Source organism: Mesoplodon densirostris, chromosome 4 (genome assembly GCF_025265405.1).
Source record: "Mesoplodon densirostris isolate mMesDen1 chromosome 4, mMesDen1 primary haplotype, whole genome shotgun sequence".
In the NCBI taxonomy this organism is placed as follows: domain Eukaryota; kingdom Metazoa; phylum Chordata; class Mammalia; order Artiodactyla; family Ziphiidae; genus Mesoplodon; species Mesoplodon densirostris.
Window position 1 is genome coordinate 176,283,197 of NC_082664.1, and position 20,920 is coordinate 176,304,116.

The 20,920-nt window shown below is 39.9% G+C and overlaps 1 protein-coding gene across 1 annotated transcript in view; it reads left to right on the forward strand.

The window, feature by feature from the left end:
- Nucleotides 1–11,039: 11,039 nt before the first annotated feature.
- The window catches only part of PRPF18 (pre-mRNA processing factor 18), a 50,394-nt gene continuing 40,513 nt past the window's right edge, over nt 11,040–20,920 (forward strand). Inside the window, exon 1 of the mRNA XM_060097746.1 lies at nt 11,040–11,242. Within this exon, the coding sequence (XP_059953729.1) occupies nt 11,177–11,242 (66 nt within the window). The 5' untranslated portion in view covers nt 11,040–11,176. The remainder of the gene's footprint in view (nt 11,243–20,920) is intronic.

The following is a 20,920-nucleotide window of genomic DNA, read 5'->3' on the forward strand; positions in this document are numbered from 1 at the left end:
CATAAAATAAGTTGGGAGGTATTCCCTCCTCTTCCATTTTCTGGAAGAAATTGTCCAAAAGATGTGTTAACGCTACTTTAAATATTTGGTAATTTCTTCAATGACTCTATCAGGGCCTGGACAGTTCTGTTTCCATCCCACAAATTTTTATAACCTGTATTTTCATTTTCATTCAGTTCAAAATAGTTTCTAATTTCCCTTGTGATTTATTCTTTGATCCTATGGGTTATTTTTAAGTGTGTTGTTTAGTTTCCAATATTTGAGGATTTTTCTAGATATTTTTCTGTTATGGATTTGTAGTTTAGTTTATTTGTTTTTGGAGAATATACATTGTACAGTTTTAATTCTTTTAAATTTATTGGGACTTGTTTAACGTCCCAGAATGTGATCTGTCTCAGTGCATGTTCCAAATGCACTTTAAAGCAGTGTGTGTGCATTCTGAAGTTTGGGTGGAGTGTTATATAAATTTTAATTAAGTCAGGTTAGATGATAGTGATCTATACTTATTGATTTTCTGTCTACTTATTCCATCAATTTACTGATAGTTGTGTGTGGAAATCTCTACCTATAATTGTGACTTGTTTACTTCTCCTTTCAGTTCTAACAGTTTTTGCTTCATGTATTTTGACACCATGTTATTAGGTCCATACACATTTAGGACTGTTATGTCTCTTGATACATTGACAACTTTATCATTTTGAAATACGTCTCTTTTTCCCTAGTAATATTCCTTATTCTGAAATTTACTTTCTTTTATATTAATATAGCTGCTCCCAATTTCTTTTTATTAATGGTTGCATGCATATATCATTTCCCATCCTTTTACTTTTAACTTATTTGTGTTTTTTTTAATTTAAAGTGGGATTCTTGTAGACATATACAGTTTTTAAAAAAATCTAGTGTGATAATCTCTGCTTTTCAATTGTGCTATTTAGGCAATTTACATTTAATGCAATTATTAATTAAATAGTAAATTACCTTTCTTAAAAACATAGTTAATTACTTTTCTTTTAAGAGACTAAAAAGTAGAAAAAATCTTTTATATATTGTATACATGTTTAGCATTTCTACACTCTTCTTTTTCCTTTTGTATCATTTTCCTTCCATCTGAAGAACTTTCTTTAACATTTCTTATAGTGCAGTTTGCTGATTTACCCTCTCAATTTTATTTGCATGAAAAAAATCTTTAGTTAACCTTCATTTTTAATATATCAACTTATTGAGTGTAGAATTCTAGATTGATGGTTTTTTCTTTCAGTACTTAAAAAAAGTCTCCTGGCTTGCATCATTTCTAATAGGAAGTCTGTAGTCAATCTTTTCTTTGTTCCTCTTTATATAATGACTTTTCTTCCATTTCTCTCTCCATTATGTTTGTTTTCCTCTACATTTTTGAGCATCTGGGGCATATTTATAATAGCTGGTTTAGAAGCTTTCCTATTTCATCATGTCTTTCATTTCTAAGTTTATTTCTATTGATGGATTTTCCTCTTGGTTGTGGATTATATCTACTGCAGGCCTGAAAATTTTGTTTGCATTCCAGGACACTGGATTTTTATATTGTTAGGTGCTGGATTTTGTTGTACTCCTTCAGAAATATTGGCCTTTGACCTGACACACAGTTCAGTTAGTTGGAATCAGATTAACCCTTTTGAGGCTGGCTTTTCTGCTTTATAGGGTGAGTCAGAGCAGCCTGAAATCTAAGATCATTTAGATCATCACTATGTAGGTGATTCCCTTCTGAAGACTCTGTTCTATGCCTCATGTATGCCTATCCCTGTGTGAGTTCTGCACATAGTGTGGCCTCTGCTTTATGGTGGTTCTTCAGCAGCCTTGGGAGTTTCATCTAAACATATGCAGATCAGGATTCAGCCAGTGATTTGAAGGGCCCCCCTGCAGGTCTCTTGAGATCTCCCCCTCAATGCTTCTCTTCTTCCTGGGATTCTGCCCTACAAATGTAGCTTCCTTAGACTCCCAGAACTCTTTTCCTCAATTCAGTGAGACAACTGGCTTCTGCTTGCCTTTGTGCTGTATTCTGGAAACTACCTCCAGGTAGTAGTCCAGGGCTAGGGCTCACCTCATTGGTTTCCCAAAGTCTGATGGTCAGCTTTAGGAAAAGCATGTGTGATGTTTGAACTGCAAGCTGAACTAGCTTCTTTTTTTTTTTTTTTTTTGTGGGTTATTACTTTTACTTAAAAGAATAACCAATAGACAGAATATGGTTATTCAGACTTGGGTATTGGGAGATATTTTCTTGCAAAAGAATAAAGTGAGCCTGCCACTTAAAGGAAACAACTGACAATATTTGTTGCTAGTGATAAAATATGAGATTTCAGTAAAAACTAGCATTTTACAATTAGCAAATTGTATCTGACACCATGAGCTTAATATCACCCCTATAATTAAAAGGATTTAAAATTTTTTTATTAAAGTGTAGTTGATTTACAATGTTGTGTTAATTTTTGCTGTACAGCAAAGTGACTCAGTTATACATATATGTATTCTTTTTTATATTCTTTTCCATTATGGTTTATCACAGGGAATTGAATAGTGTTCCCCGTGCTATCCAGTAGGACCTTGTTGTTTATCCATCCTATATATAATAGTTTGCATCTACTAATCCCAAACTCCCAATCCTTCCCTCCCCCAGCCCTTGGCAATCACAAGTCTGTTTTCTATGTCTGTGAGTCTGTTTCTGTTTCATGGATACGTTCATCTGTGTCATATTTTAGATGCCACATATAAGTGATATCATATTGTATTTGTCTTTCTTTTACCGACTTACCTCACTTAGTATGATAATCTCTAGATTATCTAGGTCCATCCATGGTGCTGCAAATGGCATTATTTCATTCTTTTTAATGGCTGAGTAGTATTCCACTGTGTGTGTGTGTGTATATAAATATATATATATATATCAATCTATGTCTATGTCTATGTCTATATCTATACCACAACTTCTTTATCCGTTCATCTGTTGATGGAAATTTAGGTTTTTTCTATGTCTTGGCTATTGTGAATAGTGCCGCTATGAACACTGGGGTGCACATATCTTTTTGAATTATAGTTTTGTCTGGATATATGCCCAGGAGTGGGATTGCTGGATCATATGGCAACTCTATTTTTAGTTTTTTGAGGAACCTCCATTCTGTTCCATAGTGGCTGCACCAATTTACATTCCCACCAACAATAAAAGGCTTTTCTAAGGAGATGGAAGGGGTGATATTAATAAATGTGATTTAAAAAATATTATGTAATATAGTATGTCAATGTTTGGAAGACCTTCATATATCAGTGAACTAATATTTTCCAAATGACCAATGCATGATGTTACAAAATCATGCACAAGTAAAAGATACATTTAAAGTTCAAGATACACCTGAAACTAACACAACATTGTAAATCAACTATACTCCAATAAAAATTTTTAAAAAATAATAAATAAAGTTCAAGATAGACTGATGGATTTTAATGTAACAGAGTAGGAAAAGTTTATCAATATGATTTCAGATTCCACACTGCAACTAACTTTTACAAAAGTACCATTTGTCGTGTTTGGGTATAGTATCAAAGAAGAAAGCCCACAATTATCTGATTAAGATACTCCTCTTTTCCAGCTACATAGCTGTGTGAAGCTAGATTTTTTTCACATACTTTAAACTTTTTTTTTTTTTGGCCGTGCCGTGAGACTTGTGGGATCTTAGTTCCCCGACTAGGGATTGAATCCGTCCCCCCCTTCAGTAGAAGTGCAGAATTCTAACCACTGGACCGCCAGGGAATTCCCTTTTTCACATACTTTAAACAAAACAACATACTACAGCAGATTGAATGCAGAAGCAGATGTGAGAATCTGGATTTTTTAAATTTAGGCTAGACATTAAATAGATTTGCAATAATGTAAGTGAATACCACTCTTCTCCCTAAATTTTTTGAAAACGTCATGTTTCCACAAAAATATGTTATTTCTATTAAGTTGTAATGTGTTTGCTATTGTTATTTTAAAATGAATTAATAAATTAAGATATTTTGTTTTAATTTTTAGTACGATAAATATTGATGGCTATAATTCACATAAACAAAGCCTTTCTGAAATCTCTAAGAATTTTTATGAATAGAAGGAGGTTCTGAGCCCAGAAAGTTTGGGTTATCTGTTCTTTAAAGATAATGTGGATCTTGGGCTTCCCTGGTGGCGCAGTGGTTGAGAGTCCGCCTGCCGATGCAGAGGACATGGGTTCGTGCCGCGGTCCGGGAAGATCCCACATGCCGCGGAGCGGCTGGGCCCGTGAGCCATGGCCACTGAGCCTGCGCGTCCAGAGCCTGTGCTCCGCAGTGGGAGAGGCCACAACAGTGAGAAGCCCGCGTACCGCAAAAAAAAAAAAAAAAAAAAAAAAAAAAAGATTATATGTGGATCTCAGCAGTGAAAACATATGAATCTTGTACCTTTTAAAATGGGAGATCTACAATCACCTTTTCTTTCTTGCTGCTGTTATTGCTTATTTCAGTTTTCTAACTTTGTTGAACAATTTTGTTAGCTTAAATTTCTGTTAGGAAATCATTCATATGTTTTGGGTTTTCAAATTTATTTCCATTGAGTTGCAGGTAGGATTTCTCATATTTCCTTAAGTGCTTTTTGTATCCTTGGTTATTTTTCCATTCTTATTCCTAATCTTGATTTTTATTCTCCTGATTCACTCTTCTAATTAATTAATTATTAAAAAATTTTAAATCAATTTATTATTTATTTTAAAAATTGAAGTATAATTGGTTTACAATAATATGTTAGTTTCAGGCATACAACATAGTGATTCAATATTTTTATAGATTATACTCCATTTAAAGTTATCATAAAATATCAGCTATATTCCCTATGCTATATGCAATATATCTTTGTAACTTTTTTATTTTATACCTTTTAGTTTGTACCTCTTAATCCCCTTCCCCATCTTGCCCCTCCCCCTTTCCCTCTCTCCACTGGTTTGTTCTGTGTCTGTGAGTCTGTTCCTGTTTTGTTATATTCATTTGTTTGTTTTATTTTTCAGATTCCGCATATAAGTGAAAACATACAGTGTTTGTCTTTCTCTGTTTTATTTCATTAAGCACAATACCCTTTACGCCCATCCATGTTGCTGCAAATGGCACTGGACTCACTCTTTATTTCATTCATTTTACATATCCCACTAATAAAACAGTATGAAGGCTTTGGGACAAAGAGACTAGAAGGGATGACCAGAGTAGACAAGAAATGTCAAGGAAGAAGGAAAGGGGACTGATGTGGTATATGGTCTGTCCCTCTCATCACTGGGAAAGTCCAAGAGAAAAAGATGTCAGTGGGGACTGTCCGCTGGTCTCTCAACCAGGGTCACCGCTGTTTACAAACCTACCAGGATCCAAGCTCTGCTTCTCAACTTTGAGCATCCTTAAATTCAGTTTTGCTAGTGTCACCAGCTCTGGAGTAACTGGCTAACGTTATTCACAAAAATGACTGATGTAAAAACTAGCATGCCGATTTAATAGTCTCCTAACAACTGAACCACAGTTCAGTGGTGTGTCCACCTGTATAGACAGGTGTCTACCAGTCAAAGCATTTCTTCTCTTTGCAGGCGCGTGTTTGTGGTTTCCAAGAGACTGCTCTTGGAGATGCATTTGTAAGGAAGTGAGGAAGTCAGGAAGGCAGAGGGAGAAGCTGGACAGCAAGGAAGTGTCAACTGAGATCTGCTGTGGTCCTTGGGGAGCTGGGAGCTAAAATGACCCTTTAGAGTTGCCCTAAGTTGAGGCAATGGTGCTAGGCCTTGAAATCTCTAGTCGGTCCTGGTGGTGGGTGCCCCCCTGGGAGGGGCTGTAACCTTGGCTGAGGGAGGTCCCTGCACCCTGGGTCTGTACCCGTGAGGGAGGCAGCTGTGTGTCCCCACCTCCTGGCAGATAGGGGATGGGTGCCTTGGCCCTGAACAGAGTGTCTGTGCAGAGTCCCACAGCACTCACTACAAACACGTTTGTTGTGAAATGCATCCTGAATTCAGAAACAGTAAAATGTGAAAAAAGTATACCTTAAAAAGGTAAATTCAGTAGTGTTTTTGGTATGGAGGTGGAAGCTAGACTCCTGGAAGACCAAAGTAGAGAATTGGAAATCCAGAGGCTGAAGCCTCTCCCTTGTCTGTCGGTCATGATTCTTCTTGCAAACCTGTTTTACTTTTTGTCCTTGATATTCAAACTTTCTCTGCTGAATAGTTTAGCAAAACCCACATGGGAAGTGGGTAATAGCCAGTGCTATGCTGGTAGATGTTTAAAAACTGGCCCCTGAAGGAAAAGAAGTATGCACAGATCTTCGTATAATTTTTACTGATGTAAAGGATATGGAGGAAATTTATAGGCAGTAATGAATGATACTATACTCTTTATTGTAAATTCCATATAGCTAATTGATTCTCACAGAATGCTTTCATTGATTTTTTTAGAATTCTTGTGTTCCCAGCCAACCTATAGTAATAATTGATGAATGTGTCCAGATTTGACATGAATCCTTACTTAAATTAATGAATAAAACAAAAGTGAAACAACAAAGATGCATGTCAGAACTTCACATGTTTGTCAGTGATGTAAGAGACTTTGTTGAATCACATAATAGTTTTCAAATCCTGGAAGAATATCTCCTCAAATCTTTGTCGTCTTTACTATGTAATGGCTATAGACACGATGCTTTAAATTTCATTTTTATCAGTGGTTCTCAACTGGGGAGAGATTTCGCCTGTCAGGGGACATTTGGCAGTGTCCAGAGACATTTTTGGTTGTCACAACTCTAGAAGGGGTGTTACCAGCATCTACTGGGTAGGGTTAGCAACATTTCTCCTCTAGAAAAGAATTGTCTGGCCCAAGGTTGAGAAACATTTATTAACATTTTTAACGTTTTCCCCATAACTTTTTAAAGCTTAGACAATCAACAAAACAATAAATCAAGTCCAGATTGGTAGCATTTGCCAATTTCTGTGGTGTAAATATTCCCATTATGGCTAATTTCAAGCTACCAACATGAGGTCCTCAACTGTGGTGTCAGGGAAAGATATGCAGTTAGTTCAATGTTATATTTCTACCACAACGGTGCAACAGTCATAACTAACTCCAAGAGCATAAATAATAGTAAAATGCAGTAATATAATTAGTAAGTAATAGGTTCTGTGTATTTATTACCATTGTTTGTAACATAATGTATTTAATTGTTAATAAACATTTAACTTTTAACCACGGCTATGCTTAACAGCTGACTCCAAAATTCTTAAAAATAGAGCAGTGGGCTCTTGCAGGTCAGAATGGACTGGTCTGGCTCAAGCATGCCGCTGGAACGGTTTCCACCACTCTCTGGGTCACACCTTCTGAACTTGCAAAGACTGACTCAATTCCAATGTCAATTTTCTAGGGCACAGACTCTGGCCCAGATGAGGTCAGCTACCAGCCCACAGTGTGACCACACAAAAGCAGCCCTGTGAATATGGCTGGATCCAAATGGAGCCTGCATCTTCTATTTAGGAAATTTGTAGAAGCACCACTGTGAGTGGGCAGGCACCCTGAGAGGCCCCATAACAGTGCTGCAGACACTGACACAGCTTCCTCCCCCGTCCTGTTTATCAGGACTTCGTGCAAACCGACTTCTGACTCATCTGCCCCCCGAGATTCCAAAATAATATATTAGATCAGTGGTTCTCAAAGTGTGGTCCCTGGATCCACAGCAAAAGCCTCACTTGGGAACTTGTTCAAAAAGCAAATTCTGGGGCTCCTCCACAGACCTGTTCGGGAGGATGGAGACCCCCAGACCAGGTTTCAAAAACTCCTCTGGGTTATTCAGAGGCATGTTGAAGATGGAGGGCTACTGTATGATATTAAAAAAAAATTTTTTTTTTCGTTTGTTTTTGGCCACACCACTTGGCTTGCAGGATCTTAGTTCCGGACCAGGGGTTGAACCCTGGCCCTGGCAGTGAAAGTGCCGAGTCCTAACCACTGGACCACCAGGGTACACCCTATATGAGGTTGTATAGCTTTCAAAAAAGAAGTTACATTCTATCCTTTAGGCCAGCAACAAAACAAACCCAGATGGTCCTGAGTAAATTTGGTATTTCCTCCATTCTCCAGAAATGACAGATACTCTCTTAGGATGGGTTACTTCAGCAGAACAATCTCATCAATCATATATATATTGATTTTTACTATTTCTTATTTTAATTCCTGTGAATACTTTAAATAGCCCCATACATGCTACTAAATTGTATTTACCTTTTATAATTTAACTTTTAGCGGGTAACATCCTCAAGGGTAGGGATTATGTATTGTATTTGGTTTAAGCCACAGAACTTAATATACTACAGAGCTCATAGAAGACATTTAAATATTGATTGAATAAGTATGAAGGTTAAAAAAAAATTCTTTTTTTGCCTGATCCTTTGTTTTCTTTTACTGGCATTATTTAAAATTTATCATACATAATTTCTAAAATAGTAGTGCTGAAATTTTATAAAGAATTTCAATAATAATTAAGTAAAACAGAAAATGACTGCTCTCTGGATTTTTTCCCAAATTATGGAATTTGTACTATTATAGTATAAAGAAGAATAATCACCAGGGGTTCCATTGACAGGTAACAATCTGATATTTGGATATGTTTCCTTCCAATCATTTTTCTAGGTTTATATGCTTTTCTTACCAAATGGAGACTATATGCTATTCTTCTAGTTTCGTTATCCTACTTTTTTTTTTTTTTTTTTTTTGCGGTACGCGGGCCTCTCACTGTTGTGGCCTCTCCCGTTGCGGAGCACAGGCTCCGGACACGCAGGCTCAGCGGCCATGGCTCACGGGCCCAGCTGCTCCACGGCACGTGGGATCCTCCTGGACCGGGGCACGAACCCGTGTCCCCTCCATCGGCAGGCGGACTCTCAACCACGGCGCCACCAGGGAAGCCCGTTATCCTACTTTTTTATTAAACATTATGTCATGAGCATTCTCATATCACTGAATTTTTTTTAACATATTATTCAATTGTACATCTGAACTATGACTTATCTAACCATTCCCCCATTTACGACATTTGGATTGTTTCCAACATATCCCTTTTTACATAACTGTTGGGATGGAAGGGGTTGCATATTTGAAAAACAAATACGAGTCCTTAGAATCAGGATTGAGTGTTTCTAAGCTCACCTGGTCATCTTTTTTCCCCTTTTATATTGAAAAGCTTCCTTATCAGTTTGCTTGTTCAAGCACACATCTCTCCTATTCTTCCATTTCAGGCCCTTATCAGGATTAAATGTGCATGTTTACATAAACATCAAACTCAATGAAGTTCTGAAATTTAAAAGGCGCCTTTTTACAGAAGTGACTATCTTCCCTGGTTTACAGGAATTATCTCCCATCCGGCCAGCTGTTCCTTCTTCTCTGTAAACTTCCATTACTTTTACAATCACCTGCATCAACTCTTCAGGTTTTTGTGTCATAATTTCTAAACCCTAAATCAGGAAAAAGCTAATAAATTATTATTTGCTTATTGAATTATAGGTGACTCAGGAAACAGAAATCCATATAAGAATGTTACCATGTTTATTAGTTGAAGGAGTTTTGTTTTTTTTCTTGGTAAAAGCTTTCAAAAGCCCTAAAAATTAGCAAAGCATCTTAGCTCAAAGAGTGAATTAACTTCCTATGTTAATTTATCTCTGGCAAAAGTCAGATATCTTTCAGATGAAATATAACCCAACACACACATATAAAATAAAAATACTTTGTAAATCGAAACAAACAATTCTCTTTTATTTTGCCAAACCATGTCACCCATTACGAACCGACTGAACTGAATAATATTTCTTTCCTTTCTGGGTGGGGAAAAGTAACGTGTCAAATATTGTTCAGTAATGACTGAACTAGAAATTTAAAAACAGCTTCAGTGGCATAGAACCAAAAATAAATGCATTGTAAACAGTTTTTAGGTCTTTTTTAGAAATAAATTTATTTATTTATTTGTTTATTTAAGGCTGCGTTGGGTCTTAGCTGCTGCGCGCGGGCTTTCTCTAGCTGCTGTGAGCGGGGGCTACTCTTCATTGCGGTGCTCGGGCTTCTCATTGCAGTGGCGTCTCTTGTTGCGGAGCACAGGCTCTAGGCCCGTGGGCTTCAGTAGTTGTGCCTCATGGGCTCTAGAGCACAGGCTCAGTAGTTGTGGCGCACAGGGTTTGTTGCTCTGCAGCATGTGTGATTTTCCCGGACCAGGGCTTGAACTGGTGTCCCCTGCACTGACAGGCAGATTCTTAACCGCTGCGCCACCAGGGAGGCCCCAGTTTTTAGGTCTTTTAAAAATTAAAATCTCTGATATAATTTTTTCACCAATTTAATTTTGCTTCTTGGGTTGGACTTAAAAAATGAAAATCTCTGATTACATCTCCAATCATCTCACTGAAAATCTTGATTGCTGAACACGTGACCAAAGAGATTATCTCAGTTTCCTGGGGTAAATGTTCAATTATCACCAAGATATGTAAGCAATCTAGAACTCAGGGAGGAGAGACAACTCTACTTCTGAAATGACTTAAATGGATGTAATTGCCTACGTTTACTGGAAGTTTCACAGGCTAGCAATGAACACTATACTGTTGAGCTAGTATTATTGTCCAGCGTTTTCTCACTCCAGCACATTGATTTTGGCAAGCAGGCAATTTCAGGAACTCCGACGTGAACTTCTCGTATAATAAGTAAAGATCTGGCGTTAATGAACATAATTGAGGTGTTTTGCTAAGAAGCTTTTGCACCTGACCTAGCAGGTACAAGCAGGTATAATAACTTTTTTCTCCTTTTAAAATTGAAGTATAGTTGACATAGGTATATAACTTATTAAACAATGCAGCATCGATTCAGAAGACTCGTGTTTCAGCCCACGTTTGTTCACGTATCCATGGATGGGAAACTACAAGCGCGCTGCCGGAGGGCGCCGCCAGGGGCGCTAACCCTCAGCAGCTTCGTCTACAAAAGGCGCCCTGGAGCGCTCTTTCCTCTCGCTCACCTCAGCTTCCGCCGGAAGAGGCTCTGTCAGTTGTTGCCCTTCGGTGTTTGGGCTCGCTATGAGTAGTGGGTTCGCGGCGGCTGGCTGGATGAAAAGGCTTGGTCCAGGGAGCCGGAGAGAGAAGAAGAAAACTCGAGCTTCAACCCGGGCAGCGAGATGGACGTTCTGAAATCGGAGATCCTCCGGAAGCGGCAGCTGGTGGAGGACAGGAACCTGTTGGTGGTGAGGATCCTTGGGGTCGTGGGGCGTTGGCGACGGAGGAGCTGAGCGTTTGCGTGGGGGAGGGGAGTCTGGGGGAGGGGAACGGTACTGAAAGGGTCCTTGCCGGATGGGGTTTAGCCAGGGCCCCGCTGCTACCCCGGAGCGGCTCCCTCTAGACCGCTGTGCCCTTGGCAGTCACTTGGGAGCCTTTGGGATGGAGGTGTGGGAATTGCAGGAAAACCCGAGATTTTGGCGATTTCCCCTACCCGCCGCTCCACCTGTCCCTTATCCCCGTTCCCATCTGCCGGTATTCTTCGGACGTGCCCCAGTTTTTCTGGCCGTTCACTTCTGTCGTTTTAGGAAGAGTTTGTGCTTTATGTATGCTTCCTGTTTTGTCATACAGGATATTACAAAGATGTGGTCCAGGACCAAGACTTAATAAAGTTAATAATTTTACTGCTTCATCAAGGAGATAGTTAAGTGAAACTGCCCCCCTCCCCCATTAGTGCTGAGCATTGAAGAATCAGTGACAGCTGGTAGTTTAGTGCCATTATCTTGATTTTTGTGAAGCCTTCGGGAGACTTACCACTGCTTTTCACCCTTCGTATAAATGGGAACAGAGTGAACAGGCAAATAATACCTTAGTACTGAAAATAATTCTGACCTCACGGACCCTCTCAAAAGAGTCTCAAGGACTCCAGGGTTTGTTGGGGTCTTTGTTGGACTTTGTTGGGGTCTTTGTTGGACTCCAGGGGTCTTGTGGACCACACTTTGAGAACAGTCTGACTTAGGTCTTTGGATGTAGTGTATGATTGATGTTTATGATGTAGTGCAAGTAAGTTGGGACTGCTAGCTTGGCAGATGGCAGCTTTCATAATCATTGAAACTTTAAAAACAATTAACAAAGTGGAGCTAGTTAAATAGAATGTTATTTAGCAAATGCGCGGGGAGCGGGGAGAGAGCTTGTCCATAGTTGTAACTTGATATTTTCACCTGTAACTCAGGGGCCTTTTTCTTTTGATGAGTGGTTTCGGAGTATTTGAAAAAGCTGATTTAGATGTTGAAATGCATAGTGGGTGTTAGAGCCAGGTGTTGAAATTTAAAGTGCTTTAGAGGGAAAATTGAATCACGAAAAGCTCAGCTCACTCTCAGGGCTTACAGTGCTGTTTGCATAATCAGGTTCTTTGTCATGGAAATAGGCCAGCCTTTAAAAATGATCAATTACAAAAACTGATTCTACGTAATTGTTCTTAATTTATCACCACATATAAACTGATTTTCTGGGATGTCTGTCATTTTGTAATTTGATAGTTGATTTAATTACTCAGATAACCCTGGCCAGAAGGTAAGATTGACTTCCCAATTAATACCAGCAAAGGAAATACATGAAATGGGGATTAAAATACTGAAAGTCATAGTTCTGGTAATATTAATAGTAATCTGCAAAGCATTATGCAGAATGCTTCATATCTCATACCTCATATAATTTGCACAGCAATCCCATAAAGTTACTGCTACTCCCATTTATAGTTGAGGAAATTGAAGCCAAAAGAAGTTAGATTGATTTACAGAATCGCACAGCTAGCAAGAGATAGAGCCTGAATTTGAATCCATCTCTCCCACTCTAAAGCTGGCTCTCTTCACCACTACAGACAGGCTGTTTATTTATCTCCACCCTGTGAACGTAGAAGTAGTTTTGTTAGGGTTGATCTAAGAATTAAATTCCTTAAAATTAAATTAACATGTGAAAAGCACCCTAGTATGCTTTCTCATTTGAGCTTTACAACAGCTTTGCTTGGTGCGTAGGCAGTTAGGATGCTCTTTCCACGGATGATGAAGCCGAGACTCATCGTGCCCATGAGGGTTGCAGCATTCCCTCCTAGCCCTGTGGCAGGCGGGGTGGGTCTCAGGTCCCCACTGTGGGGGTGAGTGCTCCTGTATAACATAGGGCCGCATGTGTAACTGGACGGCTTTTCTCTTTTAGGCCTGGGGAGACAGTCATTTGCTTTGCAGCTGTATAATTTTACACAGAATCATTTGCTTTATAGCCTTTATCTTTCTGTATCATAGTGTCTGTCAGTAACTTCCAAACTTTTTTTCACTGCCCTAGCCACAGTAAGAAATAAATCTATTTTCATCAGATACGTATGAAAAAAGTTTCATGCGACATTTCTTGTCTTAACTACATGTGATTCTATCATATGTTTCCCTGTTTTAATCCATCCTGTTTCATTTTTAAAAACAATTCTGGTTGGGGGTCAGTGAATCCTTTTCATTACCCTTTTCTGTAGCTGGGAAACACCTGTTTCTGTTGTATTGTTTTTCCAGAAGCGCCACCTCCTCTTTGGTCATTTTGAGTGATGTCCCAGCTTTTTTTTTTTTTTTTTTTTAAGCTTTATTGAACTATAGTTGATTTGCAATGTGGTGTTTAATTTCTGCTGTGATTTCTACAGCAAAGTGATTCAGTTATACATATACATTCTTTTTCATTATGGTTTATCACAGGGTGTTGAATATAGTTCCCTGTGCTATACGGTAGGACCTTGTTGTTTATCCATCCTATAGATAGCATGGTGTCCCAGCTTTTTATTGTTAGTCTGAGAGTTGGATGGATAGTAAGCACTCAGCTTGTGAGAGCCCCTTTGTTAGCCTCCTGTCACCTGTGCTAAGTGCTCTATGTGATGTAACTGCTTGGAGGTAAGTGTGGTATCTGTATTGCTAGGATGCCAGGGCTTTGGCGCCCAGGTGTTGGTGAGTCTTCATTGAACTGCAAAGCCTCATTTATGTAGAAAGCCAGGCTACTGCAGGACCCAGCGGGGCTTAATTAGCAGTTTTATTAGTTGCAGTGTTGAGCATGGACTTTGTGTAGAATTTTAGCTTTGTTTTTTTCTCCAGTATTTTTTGAATATTTCCTATATTCAAGATACTACACTGTGTGCCACAGAGGATTTTTTTTTTTTTTTTTTTTTTTTGCCGTACGCGGGCCTCTCACTGTTGTGGCCTCTCCCGTTGCGGAGCACAGGCTCCGGATGCGCAGGCTCAGCGGCCATGGCTCACGGGCCCAGCCGCTCCGCGGCATATGGGATCCTCCCAGACCGGGGCACGAACCCGTATCCCCTGCATCGGCAGGCGGACTCTCAACCACTGCGCCACCAGGGAGGCCCTACAGAGGATTTTTTTAAAAAGTAATGCTTGATCCTTTTCTTTAAGGAACCTACTTTCAGTTTTACAGAGAAAAGAGAAGCCATCAGGCAAGAAATTCCTCACCTTTCCCCTGTTAAAGTGGATGAGGTATTGGCTGTATGTTGGGTCAAACCTTCCACTTACATGTTGGAGCCCAGCTGTCATCTTTTGTAGCATCATCAGAATCTGAATAGCACTTGTCTCCTTTCTTTCTGTGTCTTCAGTCTATACTGGCGTATCTCCAGCAGCACTGAAACATACACATCTCTCCCATCTTTTTTTTTTTTTTTTTTTTAAACGCAGCCGTCCTTTTTCTTTACAGCCAAGCTTCTTATTATTTCCTCCTCACTCCTTAACCTGATTTCTGCACTGACAGTTGCACTGAATCCATCCTAATCAGGGGCCGCAGTGACCTCCATGCTTTCTTCACCTCAGCAGCATTTGCACTTGGCTAGTCCACGGTCTTCAGTCTTCCCTTGACGTCTCTTACCCCACAGCGTCCTGTTTTTCCTTCTTCTCAGGCTGCTTATTCCTGATCTCCTTTACAGGCTTCTTCTTTTTTTGTTTTTTTACTGTTTAGTTTTTATCCCTTAAATGTTGCTTTTCCTTAATGTTCAGGCCTGGGCTACTTTCTCTTCACACTGAAAATTCTCTTACATTAATTTCATATTCACCTCTAGATTTCAGTTGCCACCTGTAACAGGGGTTCTTAAGTGGAGCCTTTGGATGGACTTCAGAGTATCCATCAGTTCCTTGAAATATTATAAAAATTTTTAGCATGTATGTATACATGTGACCCCCTTCCCCTCCTCCTGTTGATGATATTATTTAAAGGGATATTTGGGGCTTCCCTGGTGGCGCAGTGGTTAAGAATCCGCCTGCCAGTGAAGGGGACACGGGTTCGAGCCCCGGTCCGGGAAGATCCCACATGCTGCGGAGCAACTAAGCCTGTGTGCCGCAGCTACTGAGCCTGCGCTCTAGAGCCCGTGCGCCTAGAGCCCGTGCTCTGCAACAAGAGAAGCCACTGCAGTGAGAAGCCCGTGCACCGCAACGAGGAGTAGCCCCCTCTCGCTGCAACTAGAGAAAGCCGGCATGCAGCAATGAAGACCCAATGCAGCCAAAAATAAATAAATAAATTTATTAAAAAAACATAAAGCGATCTTTGACAAAAAGGTCAAGAACCATTCATTTTTGGGCTGGTGAAAATCTCTGTGCCCATTTATCCCTACTACCAATCAGCTGTTCCGGTTCTAAACCTGTTTCATTTATTCAGGTCTTTGAACTTGCCTTTCTTCACACTTGTTCCTCGCTTTGCTTGCACGGTCTTCTGTAATCCTCTCCAATGCCTCTTTCTTTAGTGGTCATTTAGGAGCCTTTCGTGGTTTTTTTGGTATAGTCAGAAAACAGTGTGGTACGGAGTTTGTCATGTTGATACCATGTTTTGACATCTGCAAAGAAGATTTATTTTCCTCAGCATTTCACTGTGAAAAATTTTAAATGTACCGAAAACTCAAAAGAATTATACAGTGAACCCCCATATGCCTACCATCTAGATATTGTGATTAAACCTGCGATTAATATTTTAATATATTTGTTTTATCATGTAACTGTCCATCTCTCCATCATTGTATATCCATCCATCAATCCATCTAGCAATGCAGAAACTACTTTTACCTCAGAATAGTAAAACAGGCAGAACGTTTTAGGATAGTGGAAGGCTGCTTCTCCACAATTTGACGAGAGGCACTCACAAGCTAAGTCATTACTGTTTCACCCATCACAGATGAACCATAAAAGGCTGGGAAACCACTTGAAATGGCCAAAGGTGAGGCGGCTCTTCTGGAACAGCAAATCCATAGATGAGTGTTTTCCAGCTGCAGACAGGGTCATGAAGACAATGTACTGATCTTTTTGCATTTCAGATTAATTTACAGACATTGATACACTTTACCCCTAAAATGTAATGTAACTGAATTGCCAAAATATAATTTGGCGTGTATATCATTGACTAGTGTTCAGTGTTTGTTTGTAGTCTTTTTGGTATGTCAGCAAAATTTTATGTATGAAGAAATACACAAATCATAAGTGTACCTACCATTCAGTGAATTTTGACAGGTGCATATGCCTGTGTATCCCAGGCTGTATCAAGATACAGACTATTACCCTCATTCCACCTTCCAGTCAGCCCCTCCCCGCCAGAAGAAACTGCTGTACTGATTTCCTTCCACTGTCCCTTGGTTTTGCCAGCCCTATAACTTCACATAAATGGGATCATACTATGTACTCTTATATGACCCACTTTGTTTAATCAGAATAATGTTTTGAATTTTATTCATGTTGTTGCATGTATCAGTTGTTTACTCCTTTTATTGCTGAGAAGTATTCTGTTATACAAATAGACCCAGTTTGTTAATCTGTTCTTCTGATAATGGGCAGCTGGGCTGTTTCCAGGATTTAGCAATTATGAATAAATCTGCTGTGGACCCTCTTGTGCAAGTCTCATGTTTTCATTGCTCTTAGGAAAATGCTAGGGAGTGGAATTGCTATGTCATGGTGTATGTTATGGGTTTAGTTTTATAGAAATCCACCAGACCTTTTTCCAAAGTGGTTGGACTGTGTCACATGGTCCACTTTGCTAGTGGACTAGCAAAGTAAAAGGGTTCAGATCTTTACATTGTGTCAACAGTTTGTGTAGTCAGTCTTTAATTTCAGCCATTCTGGTGTATGTAATAAGCCAACTTACCAATTTTTCATGGTGATTGTTGACCGTATCCTATCTAGGGATATAAAATAGTATAACCTGTTGGAAAACAGTTTGGTAATGTCTTAAAAAGAACACATAGGCCTGGGCCTCCCTGGTGGCGCAGTGGTTAAGAGTCCGCCTGCCGATGCAGGGGATACGGGTTCGTGCCCCGGTCTGGGAGGATCCCATATGCCGCGGAGCGGCTGAGCCCGTGAGCCATGGCCGCTGGGCCTGCGCATCCGGAGCCTGTGCTCCGCAACGGGAGAGGCCACAACAGTGAGAGGCCCACATACCGCAAAAAAAAAAAAAAAAAAAGAACACATAGGCCTGCTACGTGAACGAGCTATTCCACTCCTAGACATTTACTCAGGAGAGTAAGATATTCTCTTTTTTTTTAAAAATTAATTAATTCTTGGCTGCGTTGGGTCTTCGTTGCCGTGCGCAGGCTTTTCTCTAGTTGTGGCGAGCGGGGGCTACTCTTCGTTGCGGTGCTTGGGCTTCTCATTGCGGTGGATTCTCGTTGCAGAGCATGGGCTCTAGGTGCGTGGGCTTCAGTAGTTGTGGCACACGGGCTTCAGTAGTTGTGGCTCGTGGGCTCTAGAGCACAGGCTCAGTCATTGTGGCTCATGGGCTCTAGAGTGCAGGCTCAGTCGTTGTGGCTCGCAGGCTCTAGAGCACAGGCTCAGTAGTTGTGGCGCACGGGCTTAGTTGCTCCGCAGTACGTGGGATCTTCCCGGACCAGGGATCGAACCCATGTCTCCTGCATTGGCAGGCGGATTCTTAACCACTGCACCACCAGAGAAGCCCAAGACACTCTTATTACAAGAGCTAAAAGCTTTATGGTTTCATCTTTTATAAAAAACAGTTAAAAATTTTTTTGAATCAGTTTCTTTGTATGATGGGAGGTAGGGATGTGGTTTATTGTTTTCCATGTGATTCTCCATTTGTCCCAGCACCATTTATTGAAACTATTTTTCCTTTCCCTTTGGTTGCTTTTGGCATCATCAGCGATCAGTGATAGTTTAACTGTGGCTCCGTTCTGGGTGCCCTGCTCCCGTGTCCTAATCTGTTTGTTGAGCCCGAGGCCCGTGCCACACTGTCTTGAGTGCTGCCGCATTCTGCTGAGTTGTAATGTCAGGCAGTGTAAATGCTACCACTGTATTTAATTTAATTTTATGTTTATTGAAGAATAGTTGCTGTACAATATTATATAAGTTACAGGTATACAATACAGTGATTCACAATTTTTAAAGGCTGTATTCCATTTATAGTTATTATAAAGTAATGGCTCTATTCCCTGTGTTGTACAATACATCCTCGTAGCTTATTTTATACCTAATAATTTGTACCTCTTACTCCCCTCCCACTATATTGCCCTCTCCCTTCTCCTCTCTCCACTGGTAACCACTAGTTTGTTCTCTATTATATCTGAGTCTGTTTTTTTTAAATATTCACTAGTTTGTTTTACTTTTTAGATTCCACCTACAAGTGATATCATACAGTAGTTGTCTGTCTGTTTCACTTAGCAAATGCCCTCCAAGTCCATCCATGTTGCTGCAGATGGCAAAATTTTATTCTTTTTTACGGCTGAGTAGTATTTCATTGTGTATTTATACCACATCTTCTTTATCCGTTCATTTGTTGATGGACACTTCGGTTGCTTCCATATTGTGCTGTTTATTTTTTAAGCAGCTTTATTGAGGTATGATTGACACACAGTAAACCGCACATATTTAATGTGTACAGTTCGGTGAGTTTTGCCACGTTTACACCTGCATGCTGTCACCACAGTGAAGGGAGTGAACATGTTCATCTCACCCCGGAGTTTGCTGTGCCCCTTTGTGATCCTGCTTTCCTGCCCCACCTGTGCCCTGCCCACCCTGTCCACAGGCCACTGCAGGTCTGCCTTCTGTTACTTTACATTAGTTTGCATTTTGTAGAGTTTTATGTAAACAATTTTTCAGTATGTTCCTCTCTTATCTGCTTTCTTTCAATCAGCCTAATAATTTTGAGATTCATTTATGCATTTGTCTGTATCAAGACTTCATTATTTTTGTTACTGAGCAGTATTCCACCACTGTCTGGATATACCTCAATTTGTTTATTCATTAGCCTGTTGATGGGCATTCAGATTATTTCCATTTTTTTTGGCTATTATGATAAAGCTGCTGTGAACATTGGTGTACAGGTTCCGTATGGACATATACTTTCATTCTCTTGAGTAAATGCCTAGGAGTGGAGTGGTTGGATCATACAGTAAGTGTCTGTTTAACTTTATTTTCTTAAAGACTTTGTAAGATTGGTGTTATTTCTTGCATACATTTTTACATAATTTTATATGTAATGATATAAATATATATAATTATGAATTACATAGAATTCACCTGTGCAGGGTAGATTTTGGTATAGTTTTCTATTTTGGATGGCATCATTGAGAAAACACACTGCCTAGCAGACAGGATCCCTTGACAGTTGACAGTTCTTTCACTTTGAAAATCATTGTGTCTCTTTAAATTGTGTTTGAGTGCCCAACCATTAGGTTTATTACCTCAGACTCTTTAAGGCTTATTTCCATTCTTCAGCCAGAAACTGACCCTGCCATGTGGTTCGTGATCTCACACATATTGCTCTGCTTTGGATGTCCAGGCTGTGTATTTGTTACCCCTCCAGTGTCTTTTTGTAGAACTCTTGATGATGTTTGTGCTTCATTTATATAGACCCTAAAAACCTTAATCTCATTGAAGGAATGATGATTCTAATGAGTGAAATGGTGACAGTCATGTTGTCTGTGGTTTGTTTTTTTTTTTTTGCTGTACGCGGGCCTCTCACTGTTGTGGCCTCTCCCGTTGCGGAGCACAGGCTCCGGACGCGCAGGCTCAGCGGCCACGGCTCACGGGCCCAGCCGCTCCGCGGCATGTGGGATCTTCCCGGACCGGGACACGAACCCGTGTCCCCTGCATCGGCAGGGGGACTCTCAACCACTGCGCCACCAGGGAAGCCCCTTACCTGTGGTTTTTAAATTTTGACTCTCTCTTATTAGCGTAGGCCGACGTTTCCGGTGATGTGGTAGAAAGACTTGTGCTCTTTAGACCCGGGAATCTCAGGTTTATAATCCAGACAGTACAGCTTGGACAAAGTCCAAGAATAACATGTATGAAGCACCACACAGGAATTAGGTTCTGTCTTTAAAAGGAGAGGTGCTCTTTATGTATACCCTTTTCAACTCCTTTCTAAAATCTGCGGGAGTGAGAGGCCCAATGGAAAGGTCAGGTGCTTTAGGAGAGAACCCAAATAAATGTACTGTTGGTTCACATGCTGTGTTAAAATCCTTACCAGCCGCTTTCAGACTTGTGTTTGTAGGCTTCTGTTGTATATTCTGTCGTTAATTCAGCAAACTTAGAGTTCAAAATCTTTGAATATAGCCAGAAAGGAAACTAAATTTGTGAAATGAGTAAACAAGTCCTGAAGTCTCATTGGGGCTCCATTACTAGAGAGCTCTTTAACTTTGGGCAAGTTCTCTACCCTGCCTGACTTACCTATAAAGGGGGTTGTATTATTAATGCTTACATCCTACAATTTCAATTCTGTCATAAATGTATCCACCATACTTTGTATTTCAAAGTATGTTTTCAGTGTGCTTTATAAAATAATGTTTTATAATTAGAAGTCACTGCTTAACTTGCTTTTTTATATAAACTGCTCTTGTTTCTAAACAAAAAGTGTGCAGAGTGACATCTGAAACATGGTAGGGAACGTTTTGTTTTTGACAACCC